The sequence below is a fragment of the Stegostoma tigrinum genome, chromosome 4 (assembly GCF_030684315.1).
Source record: "Stegostoma tigrinum isolate sSteTig4 chromosome 4, sSteTig4.hap1, whole genome shotgun sequence".
In the NCBI taxonomy this organism is placed as follows: Eukaryota; Metazoa; Chordata; class Chondrichthyes; order Orectolobiformes; family Stegostomatidae; genus Stegostoma; species Stegostoma tigrinum.
In genome coordinates this window covers 125,713,549-125,730,111 of record NC_081357.1, presented here as the reverse complement: position 1 = coordinate 125,730,111, position 16,563 = coordinate 125,713,549, and the positions used below count along the sequence as shown (strand labels likewise).

The 16,563-nt window shown below is 57.9% G+C and overlaps 1 protein-coding gene across 1 annotated transcript in view; it reads left to right on the top strand.

Annotated features, from left to right (window-relative positions):
• The window catches only part of zmp:0000001267 (b(0,+)-type amino acid transporter 1), a 67,708-nt gene that overhangs the window by 42,186 nt on the left and 8,959 nt on the right, over positions 1 to 16,563 (top strand). Inside the window, exon 4 of the mRNA XM_048531586.2 lies at positions 15,060 to 15,184. Within this exon, the coding sequence (XP_048387543.1) occupies positions 15,060 to 15,184 (125 nt within the window). The remainder of the gene's footprint in view (positions 1 to 15,059; positions 15,185 to 16,563) is intronic.

The following is a 16,563-nucleotide window of genomic DNA, read 5'->3' as shown; positions in this document are numbered from 1 at the left end:
CGACTCGCTCTCATACTGCACCCTCACCGACTCGCTCTCATACTGCACCCTCACCGACTCGCTCTCATACTGCACCCTCACCGACTCGCTCTCATACCGCACCCTCACCGACTCGCTCTCATACTGCACCCTCACCGACTCGCTCTCATACCGCACCCTCACCGACTCGCTCTCATACTGCACCCTCACCGACTCGCTCTCATACTGCACCCTCACCGACTCGCTCTCATACTGCACCCTCACCGACTCGCTCTCATACTGCACCCTCACCGACTCGCTCTCATACCGCACCCTCACCGACTCGCTCTCATACTGCACCCTCACCGACTCGCTCTCATACCGCACCCTCACCGACTCGCTCTCATACTGCACCCTCACCGACTCGCTCTCATACTGCACCCTCACCGACTCGCTCTCATACTGCACCCTCACCGACTCGCTCTCATACCGCACCCTCACCGACTCGCTCTCATACCGCACCCTCACCGACTCGCTCTCATACCGCACCCTCACCGACTCGCTCTCATACCGCACCCTCACCGACTCGCTCTCATACCGCACCCTCACCGACTCGCTCTCATACTGCACCCTCACCGACTCGCTCTCATACTGCACCCTCACCGACTCGCTCTCATACCTGCACCCTCACCGACTCGCTCTCATACTGCACCCTCACCGACTCGCTCTCATACCGCACCCTCACCGACTCGCTCTCATACTACACCCTCACCGACTCGCTCTCATACTGCTCCCTCACCGACTCGCTCTCATACTGCACCCTCACCGACTCGCTCTCATACTGCACCCTCACCGACTCGCTCTCATACTGCACCCTCACCGACTCGCTCTCATACCGCACCCTCACCGACTCGCTCTCATACTACACCCTCACCGACTCGCTCTCATACTACACCCTCACCGACTCGCTCTCATACTGCACCCTCACCGACTCGCTCTCATACCGCACCCTCACCGACTCGCTCTCATACCGCACCCTCACCGACTCGCTCTCATACTGCACCCTCACCGACTCGCTCTCATACCGCACCCTCACCGACTCGCTCTCATACCGCACCCTCACCGACTCGCTCTCATACCGCACCCTCACCGACTCGCTCTCATACTGCACCCTCACCGACTCGCTCTCATACCGCACCCTCACCGACTCGCTCTCATACTGCACCCTCACCGACTCGCTCTCATACTGCACCCTCACCGACTCGCTCTCATACCGCACCCTCACCGACTCGCTCTCATACTGCACCCTCACCGACTCGCTCTCATACCGCACCCTCACCGACTCGCTCTCATACTGCACCCTCACCGACCCGCTCTCATACCGCACCTTCACCGACTCGCTCTCATACCGCACCCTCACCGACCCGCTCTCATACTGCACCCTCACCGACTCGCTCTCATACCGCACCCTCACCGACTCGCTCTCATACCGCACCTTCACCGACTCGCTCTCATACCGCACCCTCACCGACCCGCTCTCATACTGCACCCTCACCGACTCGCTCTCATACCGCACCCTCACCGACTCGCTCTCATACTGCTCCCTCACCGACTCGCTCTCATACTGCACCCTCACCGACTCGCTCTCATACTGCACCCTCACCGACTCGCTCTCATACTGCACCCTCACCGACTCGCTCTCATACCGCACCCTCACCGACTCGCTCTCATACTACACCCTCACCGACTCGCTCTCATACTGCTCCCTCACCGACTCGCTCTCATACTGCACCCTCACCGACTCGCTCTCATACTGCACCCTCACCGACTCGCTCTCATACTGCACCCTCACCGACTCGCTCTCATACCGCACCCTCACCGACTCGCTCTCATACTACACCCTCACCGACTCGCTCTCATACTACACCCTCACCGACTCGCTCTCATACTGCACCCTCACCGACTCGCTCTCATACCGCACCCTCACCGACTCGCTCTCATACCGCACCCTCACCGACTCGCTCTCATACTGCACCCTCACCGACTCGCTCTCATACCGCACCCTCACCGACTCGCTCTCATACCGCACCCTCACCGACTCGCTCTCATACCGCACCCTCACCGACTCGCTCTCATACTGCACCCTCACCGACTCGCTCTCATACCGCACCCTCACCGACTCGCTCTCATACTGCACCCTCACCGACTCGCTCTCATACTGCACCCTCACCGACTCGCTCTCATACCGCACCCTCACCGACTCGCTCTCATACTGCACCCTCACCGACTCGCTCTCATACCGCACCCTCACCGACTCGCTCTCATACTGCACCCTCACCGACCCGCTCTCATACCGCACCTTCACCGACTCGCTCTCATACCGCACCCTCACCGACCCGCTCTCATACTGCACCCTCACCGACTCGCTCTCATACCGCACCCTCACCGACTCGCTCTCATACTGCACCCTCACCGACTCGCTCTCATACCGCACCCTCACCGACTCGCTCTCATACTGCACCCTCACCGACTCGCTCTCATACTGCACCCTCACCGACTCGCTCTCATACTGCTCCCTCACCGACCCGCTCTCATACCGCACCCTCACCGACTCGCTCTCATACCGCACCCTCACCGACTCGCTCTCATACTGCTCCCTCACCGACTCGCTCTCATACTGCACCTTCACCGACTCGCTCTCATACCGCACCCTCACCGACTCGCTCTCAAACCGCACCCTCACCGACTCGCTCTCATACTGCACCCGCACTGGCCCGCTCTCGCAACTTCTCCCTCACTGGCTCGCTCTCATACTGCACCCTCACCGACTCGCTCTCATACTGCACCTTCACCGACTCGCTCTCATACTGCACCCTCACCGACTCGCTCTCATACTGCACCCTCGCCGACCCGCTCTCATACTGCACCCTCACCGACTCGCTCTCATACTGCACCCTCACCGACTCGCTCTCATACTGCACCCTCACCGACTCGCTCTCATACTGCACCCTCACCGACTCGCTCTCATACCGCACCCTCACCGACTCGCTCTCATACCGCACCCTCACCGACTCACTCTCATACTGCACCCTCACCGACTCGCTCTCATACTGCACCCTCACCGACTCGCTCTCATACTGCACCCTCACCGACTCGCTCTCATACCGCACCCTCACCGACTCGCTCTCATACTGTACCCTCACCGACTCGCTCTCATACTGCACCCTCACCGACTCGCTCTCATACTGCACCCTCACCGACTCGCTCTCATACTGCACCCTCACCGACTCGCTCTCATACCGCACCCTCACCGACTCGCTCTCATACTGCACCCTCACCGGCTCGCTCTCATACCGCACCCTCACCGACTCGCTCTCATACTGCACCCTCACCGACTCGCTCTCATACTGCACCCTCACCGACTCGCTCTCATACCGCACCCTCACCGACTCGCTCTCATACTGCACCCTCACCGACTCGCTCTCATACTGCTCCCTCACCGACTCGCTCTCATACCGCACCCTCACCGACTCGCTCTCATACCGCACCCTCACCGACTCGCTCTCATACCGCACCCTCACCGACTCGCTCTCATACTGCACCCTCACCGACTCGCTCTCATACCGCACCCTCACCGACCCGCTCTCATACTACACCCTCACGGACTCGCTCTCATACTGTACCCTCACCGACTCGCTCTCATACCGCACCCTCACCGACTCGCTCTCATACCGCACCCTCACCGACCCGCTCTCATACTGCTCCCTCACCGACTCGCTCTCATACCGCACCCTCACCGACTCGCTCTCATACCGCACCCTCACCGACTCGCTCTCATACCGCACCCTCACCGACTCGCTCTCATACCGCACCCTCACCGACTCGCTCTCATACCGCACCCTCACCGACTCGCTCTCATACCGCACCCTCACCGACTCGCTCTCATACTGCACCCTCACCGACTCGCTCTCATACCGCACCCTCACCGACCCGCTCTCATACTGCACCCTCACCGACTCGCTCTCATACGGTACCCTCACCGACTCGCTCTCATACCGCACCCTCACCGACTCGCTCTCATACCGCACCCTCACCGACCCGCTCTCATACTGCTCCCTCACCGACTCGCTCTCATACCGCACCCTCACCGACTCGCTCTCATACCGCACCCTCACCGACTCGCTCTCATACCGCACCCTCACCGACTCGCTCTCATACCGCACCCTCACCGACTCGCTCTCATACCGCACCCTCACCGACTCGCTCTCATACCGCACCCTCACCGACTCGCTCTCATACCGCTCCCTCACCGACTCGCTCTCATACTACACCCTCACCGACTCGCTCTCATACTGCACCCTCACCGACTCGCTCTCATACCGCACCCTCACCGACTCGCTCTCATACCGCTCCCTCACCGACTCGCTCTCATACTGCACCCTCACCGACTCGCTCTCATACCGCACCCTCACCGACTCGCTCTCATACTGCACCCTCACCGACTCGCTCTCATACCGCACCCTCACCGACCCGCTCTCATACTGCACCCTCACCGACTCGCTCTCATACTGCACCCTCACCGACTCGCTCTCATACTGCTCCCTCACCGACTCGCTCTCATACTGCTCCCTCACCGACTCGCTCTCATACTGCACCCTCACCGACTCGCTCTCATACCGCACCCTCACCGACTCGCTCTCATACTGCACCCTCACCGACTCGCTCTCATACCGCACCCTCACCGACTCGCTCTCATACCGCACCCTCACCGACTCGCTCTCATACTGCACCCTCACCGACTCGCTCTCATACCGCACCCTCACCGACTCGATCTCATACTGCTCCCTCACCGACTCGCTCTCATACCGCTCCCTCACCGACTCGCTCTCATACCGCACCCTCACCGACTCGCTCTCATACTGCACCCTCACCGACTCGCTCTCATACTGCACCCTCACCGACTCGCTCTCATACTGCTCCCTCACCGACTCGCTCTCATACTGCTCCCTCACCGACTCGCTCTCATACTGCACCCTCACCGACTCGCTCTCATACCGCACCCTCACCGACTCGCTCTCATACTGCACCCTCACCGACTCGCTCTCATACCGCACCCTCACCGACTCGCTCTCATACTGCACCCTCACCGACTCGCTCTCATACCGCACCCTCACCGACTCGCTCTCATACCGCACCCTCACCGACTCGCTCTCATACCGCACCCTCACCGACTCGCTCTCATACCGCACCCTCACCGACTCGCTCTCATACCGCACCCTCACCGACTCGCTCTCATACCGCACCCTCACCGACTCGCTCTCATACTGCACCCTCACCGACTCGCTCTCATACTGCACCCTCACCGACTCGCTCTCATACCGCACCCTCACCGACTCGCTCTCATACTGCACCCTCACCGACTCGCTCTCATACTGCACCCTCACCGACTCGCTCTCATACTGCACCCTCACCGACTCGCTCTCATACCGCACCCTCACCGACTCGCTCTCATACCGCACCCTCACCGACTCGCTCTCATACTGCTCCCTCACCGACTCGCTCTCATACTGCACCCTCACCGACTCGCTCTCATACTGCACCCTCACCGACTCGCTCTCATACTGCACCCTCACCGACTCGCTCTCATACTGCACCCTCACCGACTCGCTCTCATACCGCACCCTCACCGACTCGCTCTCATACTGCACCCTCACCGACTCGCTCTCATACCGCACCCTCACCGACTCGCTCTCATACTGCACCCTCACCGACTCGCTCTCATACCGCACCCTCACCGACTCGCTCTCATACCGCACCCTCACCGACTCGCTCTCATACTGCACCCTCACCGACTCGCTCTCATACTGCACCCTCACCGACTCGCTCTCATACTGCACCCTCACCGACTCGCTCTCATACCGCACCCTCACCGACTCGCTCTCATACTGCACCCTCACCGACTCGCTCTCATACCGCACCCTCACCGACTCGCTCTCATACTGCACCCTCACCGACTCGCTCTCATACCGCACCCTCACCGACTCGCTCTCATACTGCACCCTCACCGACTCGCTCTCATACTGCACCCTCACCGACTCGCTCTCATACTGTACCCTCACCGACTCGCTCTCATACCGCACCCTCACCGACTCGCTCTCATACTGCTCCCTCACCGACTCGCTCTCATACTGTACCCTCACCGACTCGCTCTCATACTGCACCCTCACCGACTCGCTCTCATACTGCACCCTCACCGACTCGCTCTCATACCGCACCCTCACCGACTCGCTCTCATACCGCACCCTCACCGACTCGCTCTCATACTGCACCCTCACCGACTCGCTCTCATACCGCACCCTCACCGACTCGCTCTCATACTGCTCCCTCACCGACTCGCTCTCATACTGTACCCTCACCGACTCGCTCTCATACTGCACCCTCACCGACTCGCTCTCATACTGCACCCTCACCGACTCGCTCTCATACCGCACCCTCACCGACTCGCTCTCATACCGCTCCCTCACCGACTCGCTCTCATACTGCACCCTCACCGACTCGCTCTCATACCGCACCCTCACCGACTCGCTCTCATACTGCACCCTCACCGACTCGCTCTCATACCGCACCCTCACCGACTCGCTCTCATACTGCTCCCTCACCGACTCGCTCTCATACTGCACCCTCACCGACTCGCTCTCATACTGCACCCTCACCGACTCGCTCTCATACCGCACCCTCACCGACTCGCTCTCATACTGCACCCTCACCGACTCGCTCTCATACTGCACCCTCACCGACTCGCTCTCATACCGCACCCTCACCGACTCGCTCTCATACCGCACCCTCACCGACTCGCTCTCATACTGCTCCCTCACCGACTCGCTCTCATACTGCACCCTCACCGACTCGCTCTCATACCGCACCCTCACCGACTCGCTCTCATACTGCTCCCTCACCGACTCGCTCTCATACCGCACCCTCACCGACTCGCTCTCATACCGCACCCTCACCGACTCGCTCTCATACTGCACCCTCACCGACTCGCTCTCATACTGCACCCTCACCGACTCGCTCTCATACCGCACCCTCACCGACTCGCTCTCATACTGCACCCTCACCGACTCGCTCTCATACCGCACCCTCACCGACTCGCTCTCATACTGCTCCCTCACCGACTCGCTCTCATACCGCACCCTCACCGACTCGCTCTCATACTGCACCCTCACCGACTCGCTCTCATACTACACCCTCACCGACTCGCTCTCATACCGCACCCTCACCGACTCGCTCTCATACCGCACCCTCACCGACTCGCTCTCATACTGCACCCTCACCGACTCGCTCTCATACTGCACCCTCACCGACTCGCTCTCATACCGCACCCTCACCGACTCGCTCTCATACCGCACCCTCACCGACTCGCTCTCATACCGCACCCTCACCGACTCGCTCTCATACCGCACCCTCACCGACTCGCTCTCATACTGCACCCTCACCGACTCGCTCTCATACTGCACCCTCACCGACTCGCTCTCATACCGCACCCTCACCGACTCGCTCTCATACCGCACCCTCACCGACTCGCTCTCATACCGCACCCTCACCGACTCGCTCTCATACTGCACCCTCACCGACTCGCTCTCATACTGCACCCTCACCGACTCGCTCTCATACCGCACCCTCACCGACTCGCTCTCATACCGCACCCTCACCGACTCGCTCTCATACCGCACCCTCACCGACTCGCTCTCATACTGCACCCTCACCGACTCGCTCTCATACCGCACCCTCACCGACTCGCTCTCATACTGCACCCTCACTGACTCGCTCTCATACTGCACCCTCACCGACTCGCTCTCATACTGCTCCCTCACCGACTCGCTCTCATACCGCACCCTCACCGACCCGCTCTCATACTGCTCCCTCACCGACTCGCTCTCATACTGCTCCCTCACCGACTCGCTCTCATACCGCACCCTCACCGACTCGCTCTCATACTGCACCCTCACCGACTCGCTCTCATACCGCACCCTCACCGACTCGCTCTCATACTGCTCCCTCACCGACTCGCTCTCATACTGCACCCTCACCGACTCGCTCTCATACCGCACCCTCACCGACTCGCTCTCATACTGCACCCTCACCGACTCGCTCTCATACTGCACCCTCACCGACTCGCTCTCATACTGCACCCTCACCGACTCGCTCTCATACCGCACCCTCACCGACTCGCTCTCATACTGCACCCTCACCGACTCGCTCTCATACTGCACCCTCACCGACTCGCTCTCATACCGCACCCTCACCGACTCGCTCTCATACTGCACCCTCACCGACCCGCTCTCATACCGCACCTTCACCGACTCGCTCTCATACCGCACCCTCACCGACCCGCTCTCATACTGCACCCTCACCGACTCGCTCTCATACCGCACCCTCACCGACTCGCTCTCATACTGCACCCTCACCGACTCGCTCTCATACCGCACCCTCACCGACTCGCTCTCATACTGCACCCTCACCGACTCGCTCTCATACCGCACCCTCACCGACTCGCTCTCATACTGCACCCTCACCGACTCGCTCTCATACTGCTCCCTCACCGACTCGCTCTCATACTGCACCTTCACCGACTCGCTCTCATACCGCACCCTCACCGACTCGCTCTCAAACCGCACCCTCACCGACTCGCTCTCATACTGCACCCTCACCGACTCGCTCTCATACCGCACCCTCACCGACTCGCTCTCATACTGCACCCTCGCCGACCCGCTCTCATACTGCACCCTCACCGACTCGCTCTCATACCGCACCCTCACCGACTCGCTCTCATACCGCACCCTCACCGACTCGCTCTCATACTGCACCCTCACCGACTCGCTCTCATACCGCACCCTCACCGACTCGCTCTCATACTGCACCCTCACCGACTCGCTCTCATACCGCACCCTCACCGACTCGCTCTCATACTGCACCCTCACCGACTCGCTCTCATACTGCACCCTCACCGACTCGCTCTCATACCGCACCCTCACCGACTCGCTCTCATACCGCACCCTCACCGACTCGCTCTCATACTGCACCCTCACCGACTCGCTCTCATACTGCACCCTCACCGACTCGCTCTCATACCGCACCCTCACCGACTCGCTCTCATACTGTACCCTCACCGACTCGCTCTCATACTGCACCCTCACCGACTCGCTCTCATACCGCACCCTCACCGACTCGCTCTCATACTGCTCCCTCACCGACTCGCTCTCATACCGCACCCTCACCGACTCGCTCTCATACTGCACCCTCACCGACTCGCTCTCATACTACACCCTCACCGACTCGCTCTCATACCGCACCCTCACCGACTCGCTCTCATACTGCACCCTCACCGACTCGCTCTCATACTGCACCCTCACCGACTCGCTCTCATACTGCACCCTCACCGACTCGCTCTCATACTGCACCCTCACCGACTCGCTCTCATACCGCACCCTCACCGGCCCGCTCTCATACCGCACCCTCACCGACTCGCTCTCATACCGCACCCTCACCGACTCGCTCTCATACCGCACCCTCACCGACTCGCTCTCATACCGCACCCTCACCGACTCGCTCTCATACCGCACCCTCACCGACTCGCTCTCATACTGCACCCTCACCGACTCGCTCTCATACTGCACCCTCACCGACTCGCTCTCATACTACACCCTCACCGACTCGCTCTCATACTGCACCCTCACCGACTCGCTCTCATACTGCTCCCTCACCGACTCGCTCTCATACCGCACCCTCACCGACCCGCTCTCATACTGCTCCCTCACCGACTCGCTCTCATACTGCACCCTCACCGACTCGCTCTCATACCGCACCCTCACCGACTCGCTCTCATACTGCACCCTCACCGACTCGCTCTCATACCGCACCCTCACCGACTCGCTCTCATACTGCACCCTCACCGACTCGCTCTCATACCGCACCCTCACCGACTCGCTCTCATACTGCACCCTCACCGACCCGCTCTCATACTGCACCCTCACCGACTCGCTCTCATACTGCACCCTCACCGACTCGCTCTCATACCGCACCCTCACCGACTCGCTCTCATACCGCACCCTCACCGACTCGCTCTCATACCGCACCCTCACCGACTCGCTCTCATACCGCACCCTCACCGACTCGCTCTCATACCGCACCCTCACCGACCCGCTCTCATACTGCACCCTCACCGACTCGCTCTCATACTGCACCCTCACCGACTCGCTCTCATACCGCACCCTCACCGACTCGCTCTCATACCGCACCCTCACCGACTCGCTCTCATACTGCACCCTCACCGACTCGCTCTCATACTGCTCCCTCACCGACTCGCTCTCATACCGCACCCTCACCGACTCGCTCTCATACCGCACCCTCACCGACTCGCTCTCATACCGCACCCTCACCGACTCGCTCTCATACTGCACCCTCACCGACTCGCTCTCATACCGCACCCTCACCGACTCGCTCTCATACCGCACCCTCACCGACTCGCTCTCATACTGCTCCCTCACCGACTCGCTCTCATACTGCACCCTCACCGACTCGCTCTCATACTGCTCCCTCACCGACTCGCTCTCATACTGCACCCTCACCGACTCGCTCTCATACTGCACCCTCACCGACTCGCTCTCATACCGCACCCTCACCGACTCGCTCTCATACCGCACCCTCACTGACTCGCTCTCATACCGCACCCTCACCGACTCGCTCTCATACTGCACCCTCACCGACTCGCTCTCATACTGCACCCTCACCGACTCGCTCTCATACCGCACCCTCACCGACTCGCTCTCATACTGCACCCTCACCGACTCGCTCTCATACTGCACCCTCACCGACTCGCTCTCATACCGCACCCTCACCGACTCGCTCTCATACTGCACCCTCACCGACTCGCTCTCATACCGCACCCTCACCGACTCGCTCTCATACCGCACCCTCACCGACTCGCTCTCATACTGCACCCTCACCGACTCGCTCTCATACTGCACCCTCACCGACTCGCTCTCATACCGCACCCTCACCGACTCGCTCTCATACTGCACCCTCACCGACTCGCTCTCATACTGTACCCTCACCGACTCGCTCTCATACCGCACCCTCACTGACTCGCTCTCATACTGCACCCTCACCGACTCGCTCTCATACTGCACCCTCACCGACTCGCTCTCATACCGCACCCTCACCGACTCGCTCTCATACTGCACCCTCACCGACTCGCTCTCATACTGCACCCTCACCGACTCGCTCTCATACTGCTCCCTCACCGACCCGCTCTCATACTGCACCCTCACCGACTCGCTCTCATACTGCACCCTCACCGACTCGCTCTCATACTGCACCCTCACCGACCCGCTCTCATACTGCACCCTCACCGACTCGCTCTCATACTGCACCCTCACCGACTCGCTCTCATACTGCACCCTCACCGACTCGCTCTCATACTGCACCCTCACCGACTCGCTCTCATACCGCACCCTCACCGACTCGCTCTCATACTGCACCCTCACCGACTCGCTCTCATACTGTACCCTCACCGACTCGCTCTCATACCGCACCCTCACCGACTCGCTCTCATACTGCACCCTCACCGACTCGCTCTCATACTGCACCCTCACCGACTCGCTCTCATACTGCTCCCTCACCGACTCGCTCTCATACTGCACCCTCACCGACTCGCTCTCATACCGCACCCTCACCGACTCGCTCTCATACTGCACCCTCACCGACCCGCTCTCATACTGCACCCTCACCGACCCGCTCTCATACTGCACCCTCACCGACCCGCTCTCATACTGTACCCTCACCGACCCGCTCTCATACCGCACCCTCACCGACTCGCTCTCATACCGCACCCTCACCGACTCGCTCTCATACTGCACCCTCACCGACTCGCTCTCATACCGCACCCTCACCGACTCGCTCTCATACTGCTCCCTCACCGACCCGCTCTCATACTGCACCCTCACCGACTCGCTCTCATACTGCTCCCTCACCGACTCGCTCTCATACCGCACCCTCACCGACTCGCTCTCATACCGCACCCTCACCGACTCGCTCTCATACTGCTCCCTCACCGACTCGCTCTCATACTGCACCCTCACCGACTCGCTCTCATACCGCACCCTCACCGACTCGCTCTCATACTGCACCCTCACCGACTCGCTCTCATACTGCTCCCTCACCGACTCGCTCTCATACCGCACCCTCACCGACTCGCTCTCATACTGCACCCTCACCGACTCGCTCTCATACTGCACCCTCACCGACTCGCTCTCATACTGCACCCTCACCGACTCGCTCTCATACTGCACCCTCACCGACTCGCTCTCATACTGCACCCTCACCGACTCGCTCTCATACTGCACCCTCACCGACTCGCTCTCATACCGCACCCTCACCGACTCGCTCTCATACTGCACCCTCACCGACTCGCTCTCATACCGCACCCTCACCGACTCGCTCTCATACCGCACCCTCACCGACTCGCTCTCATACCGCACCCTCACCGACTCGCTCTCATACTGCACCCTCACCGACCCGCTCTCATACTGCACCTTCACCGACTCGCTCTCATACCGCACCCTCACCGACTCGCTCTCATACCGCACCCTCACCGACTCGCTCTCATACTGCACCCTCACCGACCCGCTCTCATACTGCACCCTCACCGACTCGCTCTCATACCGCACCCTCACCGACTCGCTCTCATACCGCACCCTCACCGACTCGCTCTCATACCGCACCCTCACCGACTCGCTCTCATACCGCACCCTCACCGACTCGCTCTCATACTGCTCCCTCACCGACTCGCTCTCATACTGCACCCTCACCGACTCGCTCTCATACTGCACCCTCACCGACTCGCTCTCATACCGCACCCTCACCGACTCGCTCTCATACTGCACCCTCACCGACCCGCTCTCATACTGCACCTTCACCGACTCGCTCTCATACCGCACCCTCACCGACTCGCTCTCATACCGCACCCTCACCGACTCGCTCTCATACTGCACCCTCACCGACTCGCTCTCATACTGCACCCTCACCGACTCGCTCTCATACCGCACCCTCACCGACTCGCTCTCATACTGCTCCCTCACCGACTCGCTCTCATACTGCACCTTCACCGACTCGCTCTCATACCGCACCCTCACCGACTCGCTCTCAAACCGCACCCTCACCGACTCGCTCTCATACTGCACCCTCACTGGCCCGCTCTCGCAACTTCTCCCTCACTGGCTCGCTCTCATACTGCACCCTCACCGACTCGCTCTCATACTGCACCCTCGCCGACCCGCTCTCATACTGCACCCTCACCGACTCGCTCTCATACTGCACCCTCACCGACTCGCTCTCATACTGCACCCTCACCTCTGTCTCACCGGCCCGCTCTCATACCTCTGTCTCACTGGCCTGCTCTCATACCTCTGTATCACTGGCTTGCTCTCATAACTCTGTATCACTGGCCTGTTCTCATACCTCTGTCTCACTGGCTTGCTCTCATACCTCTGTCTCACTGGCTTGCTCTCATACCTCTATCTCACTGGCCTGCTCTCATACCTCTGCCTCACTGGCCTGCTCTCATACCTCTGCCTCACCGGCCTGCTCTCATACCTCTGTCTCACTGGCCTGCTCTCATACCTCTGTCTCACTGGCCTGCTCTCATACCTCTGCCTCACCGGCCTGCTCTCATACCTCTGCCTCACTGGCCTGCTCTCATACCTCTGCCTCACCGGCCTGCTCTCATACCTCTGTCTCACTGGCCTGCTCTCATACCTCTGTATCACTGGCTTGCTCTCATAACTCTGTATCACTGGCCTGCTCTCATACCTCTGCCTCACCGGCCCGCTCTCATACCTCTGTCTCACTGGCCTGCTCTCATACCTCTGTATCACTGGCTTGCTCTCATAACTCTGTATCATTGGCCTGCTCTCATACCTCTGCCTCACCGGCCTGCTCTCATACCTCTGTCTCACTGGCCTGCTCTCATACCTCTGTATCACTGGCTTGCTCTCATAACTCTGTATCACTGGCCTGCTCTCATACCTCTGCCTCACCGGCCCGCTCTCATACCTCTGTCTCACTGGCCTGCTCTCATACCTCTGTATCACTGGCTTGCTCTCATAACTCTGTATCACTGGCCTGCTCTCATACCTCTGTCTCACTGGCTTGCTCTCATACCTCTGCCTCACTGGCCCGCTCTCATACCTCTATCTCACTGGCCTGCTCTCATACCTCTGCCTCACCGGCCTGCTCTCATACCTCTGCCTCACCGGCCTGCTCTCATACCTCTGTCTCACTGGCCTGCTCTCATACCTCTGTCCCACCGGCCCGCTCTCATACCTCTATCTCACTGGCCTGCTCTCATACCTCTGCCTCACCGGCCCGCTCTCATACCTCTGTCTCACCGGCCTGCTCTCATACCTCTGTCTCACCGGCCCGCTCTCATACCTCTGTCTCATCGGCCCGCTCTCACACCTCTGTCTCACCGGCCCGCTCTCATACCTCTGTCTCACCGGCCCGCTCTCATACCTCTGTCTCATCGGCCCGCTCTCATACCTCTGTCTCACCGGCCCGCTCTCATACCTCTGTCTCATCGGCCCGCTCTCATACCTCTGTCTCATCGGCCCGCTCTCATACCTCTGTCTCACCGGCCTGCTCTCATACCTCTGCCTCACCGGCCTGCTCTCACTACCGCTGCCTCACCAGCCTGCCCTCACTATCGCTGCCTCATACGCTTGTTCCTGTTCTCGAATCCTCTCGCAATGAAGACCAACATACAGTTTGCTTTCTTTACTGCCTGCTGCACCTGCGCACTTACAGTCAGTGACTGGTGCATGAGGACACCAAGCAGGGCTGAAGAGAATCTTTGAAAAGAAAATAAATGTTGGTAAATTTCAAAGAAGTGACAAGGCTAATGTGCTTTTTATTAGCTAACATTAATGATAAAACACACACATTTGAAGTAATAGTTACTGAGATGGCCTTTTTTTCAAATGTGGAACTCAAAAATTTCAATTGAAACCCAGATTGCTGCTAATTGCTTTGTCTTTTTCTCCCAGCCAGATATTCTGTCCATGGCTCATGTGCATCGTTTGACACCATTGCCTGCCCTTTTATTTACTGCTCTCATTGCTTTGATAATGTTAATCCCGGGAGATTTTGGGTCAATTGTCAATTATTTCAGGTTTGTGCAAAACTGTTTTCTTTTAATTTAATTTAATTTAATTTAAATATATAATACCTGAAACTGCCACAAGGCTGTTTGAGTCCCCCATCGTGATGGAACTGTGAAAATTGAGACCCATTCACTCAGTGAATGGTTAAGATCTGGTGAACTCTGCCTGAGCTTGCGTTCAAGGCAGGTTTAATTGAAGCAATCACAAGGAAACCAGGCTGCTATTTGAAAAGAAAGAAACTACAGTGCAATGGGAGATGGCAGAAGAATGGTTGTAGGAGAATTCTTCATTTTGAGCTGGTGGAGACATGTTAATCTAAAGGCTGCTTTCTGTATGGTACCTGCTGTCTGGTTTTGCGACTTGGTTGAAACTAACTCCTCCAGCCTTCTGTCAGAGTTGTACTCAAACACCAGGGGAAACTTAGAGAAGTGTAGCACAGACAGGCATCACATTGTAGATTTTCTTTTTAATTGGTTAAAATGCTGTAACCTCCTTAGCCAGAGCTTGAAACTAGCAGCCACATTTTAAGTTACATAGAATAAGCCAACTCTGAATGATGCAATGCTGAATTTGCTTTTCAATTATAAATTGTGGCACTTAGTGGCATAGTCACACAATAATAACATAGTGCATGATTTGAACTTATTATTTCATGGTTTTTACTTTATGGAATAATATATAACCTAATTTGTAAAAAGCACTGTTGTGGGGAAACTACTTTGCATTTATTCATAATTAAAGTAATTGGACTTCTATGTTCAATGGGAATGACCTAATTTGACATAGTTTTTGGTTCATTCACAAAATAACACACCCATGCATTTACTGGCATGTGTCTTTTTCACTATAAAATCACACTTTCACCTGATTTATAGACACCAAGAAGGTACATCACCCAATATTATTATTAAAGAAACTCTGTCTTGTCAGCATCATTTCCATTATTGTTCAAGCATTTCGTTTTGAATCTAACTTGAGTCATTCACACAAGGAAATTTGTTCCTTATGTTTGTACAACTTTTCATTGAAAAATGCAAGATATTATGCTTATACACAAATGAATTTTAAGGGATTGGCAGCTCTGTTTTGAAGAAATAAGTTTTGTTCTCCACCTTAAGCAACAGGAACAGCTTCTTCCCTGCTATATTGTATTGCTGAATGGACCTCTCAAATTTCAAATCTCGTGTTGATCTTGCTTTCGGTGCACCTTCTTTGCAGCCGTAACTTTGTATTTCTCACTCCCTTCAGTCACTGTACTATCTTTGGTCTTTGTCTGGTCTGCTGTACTGCATGCAAAATAAAAACTTATCACTGTACTTAGGTACATGTGACAATAATAAATCAAAAGAACTTCTAGGCTGTGTGCAGTGGCAGAGAGTTTGATGAC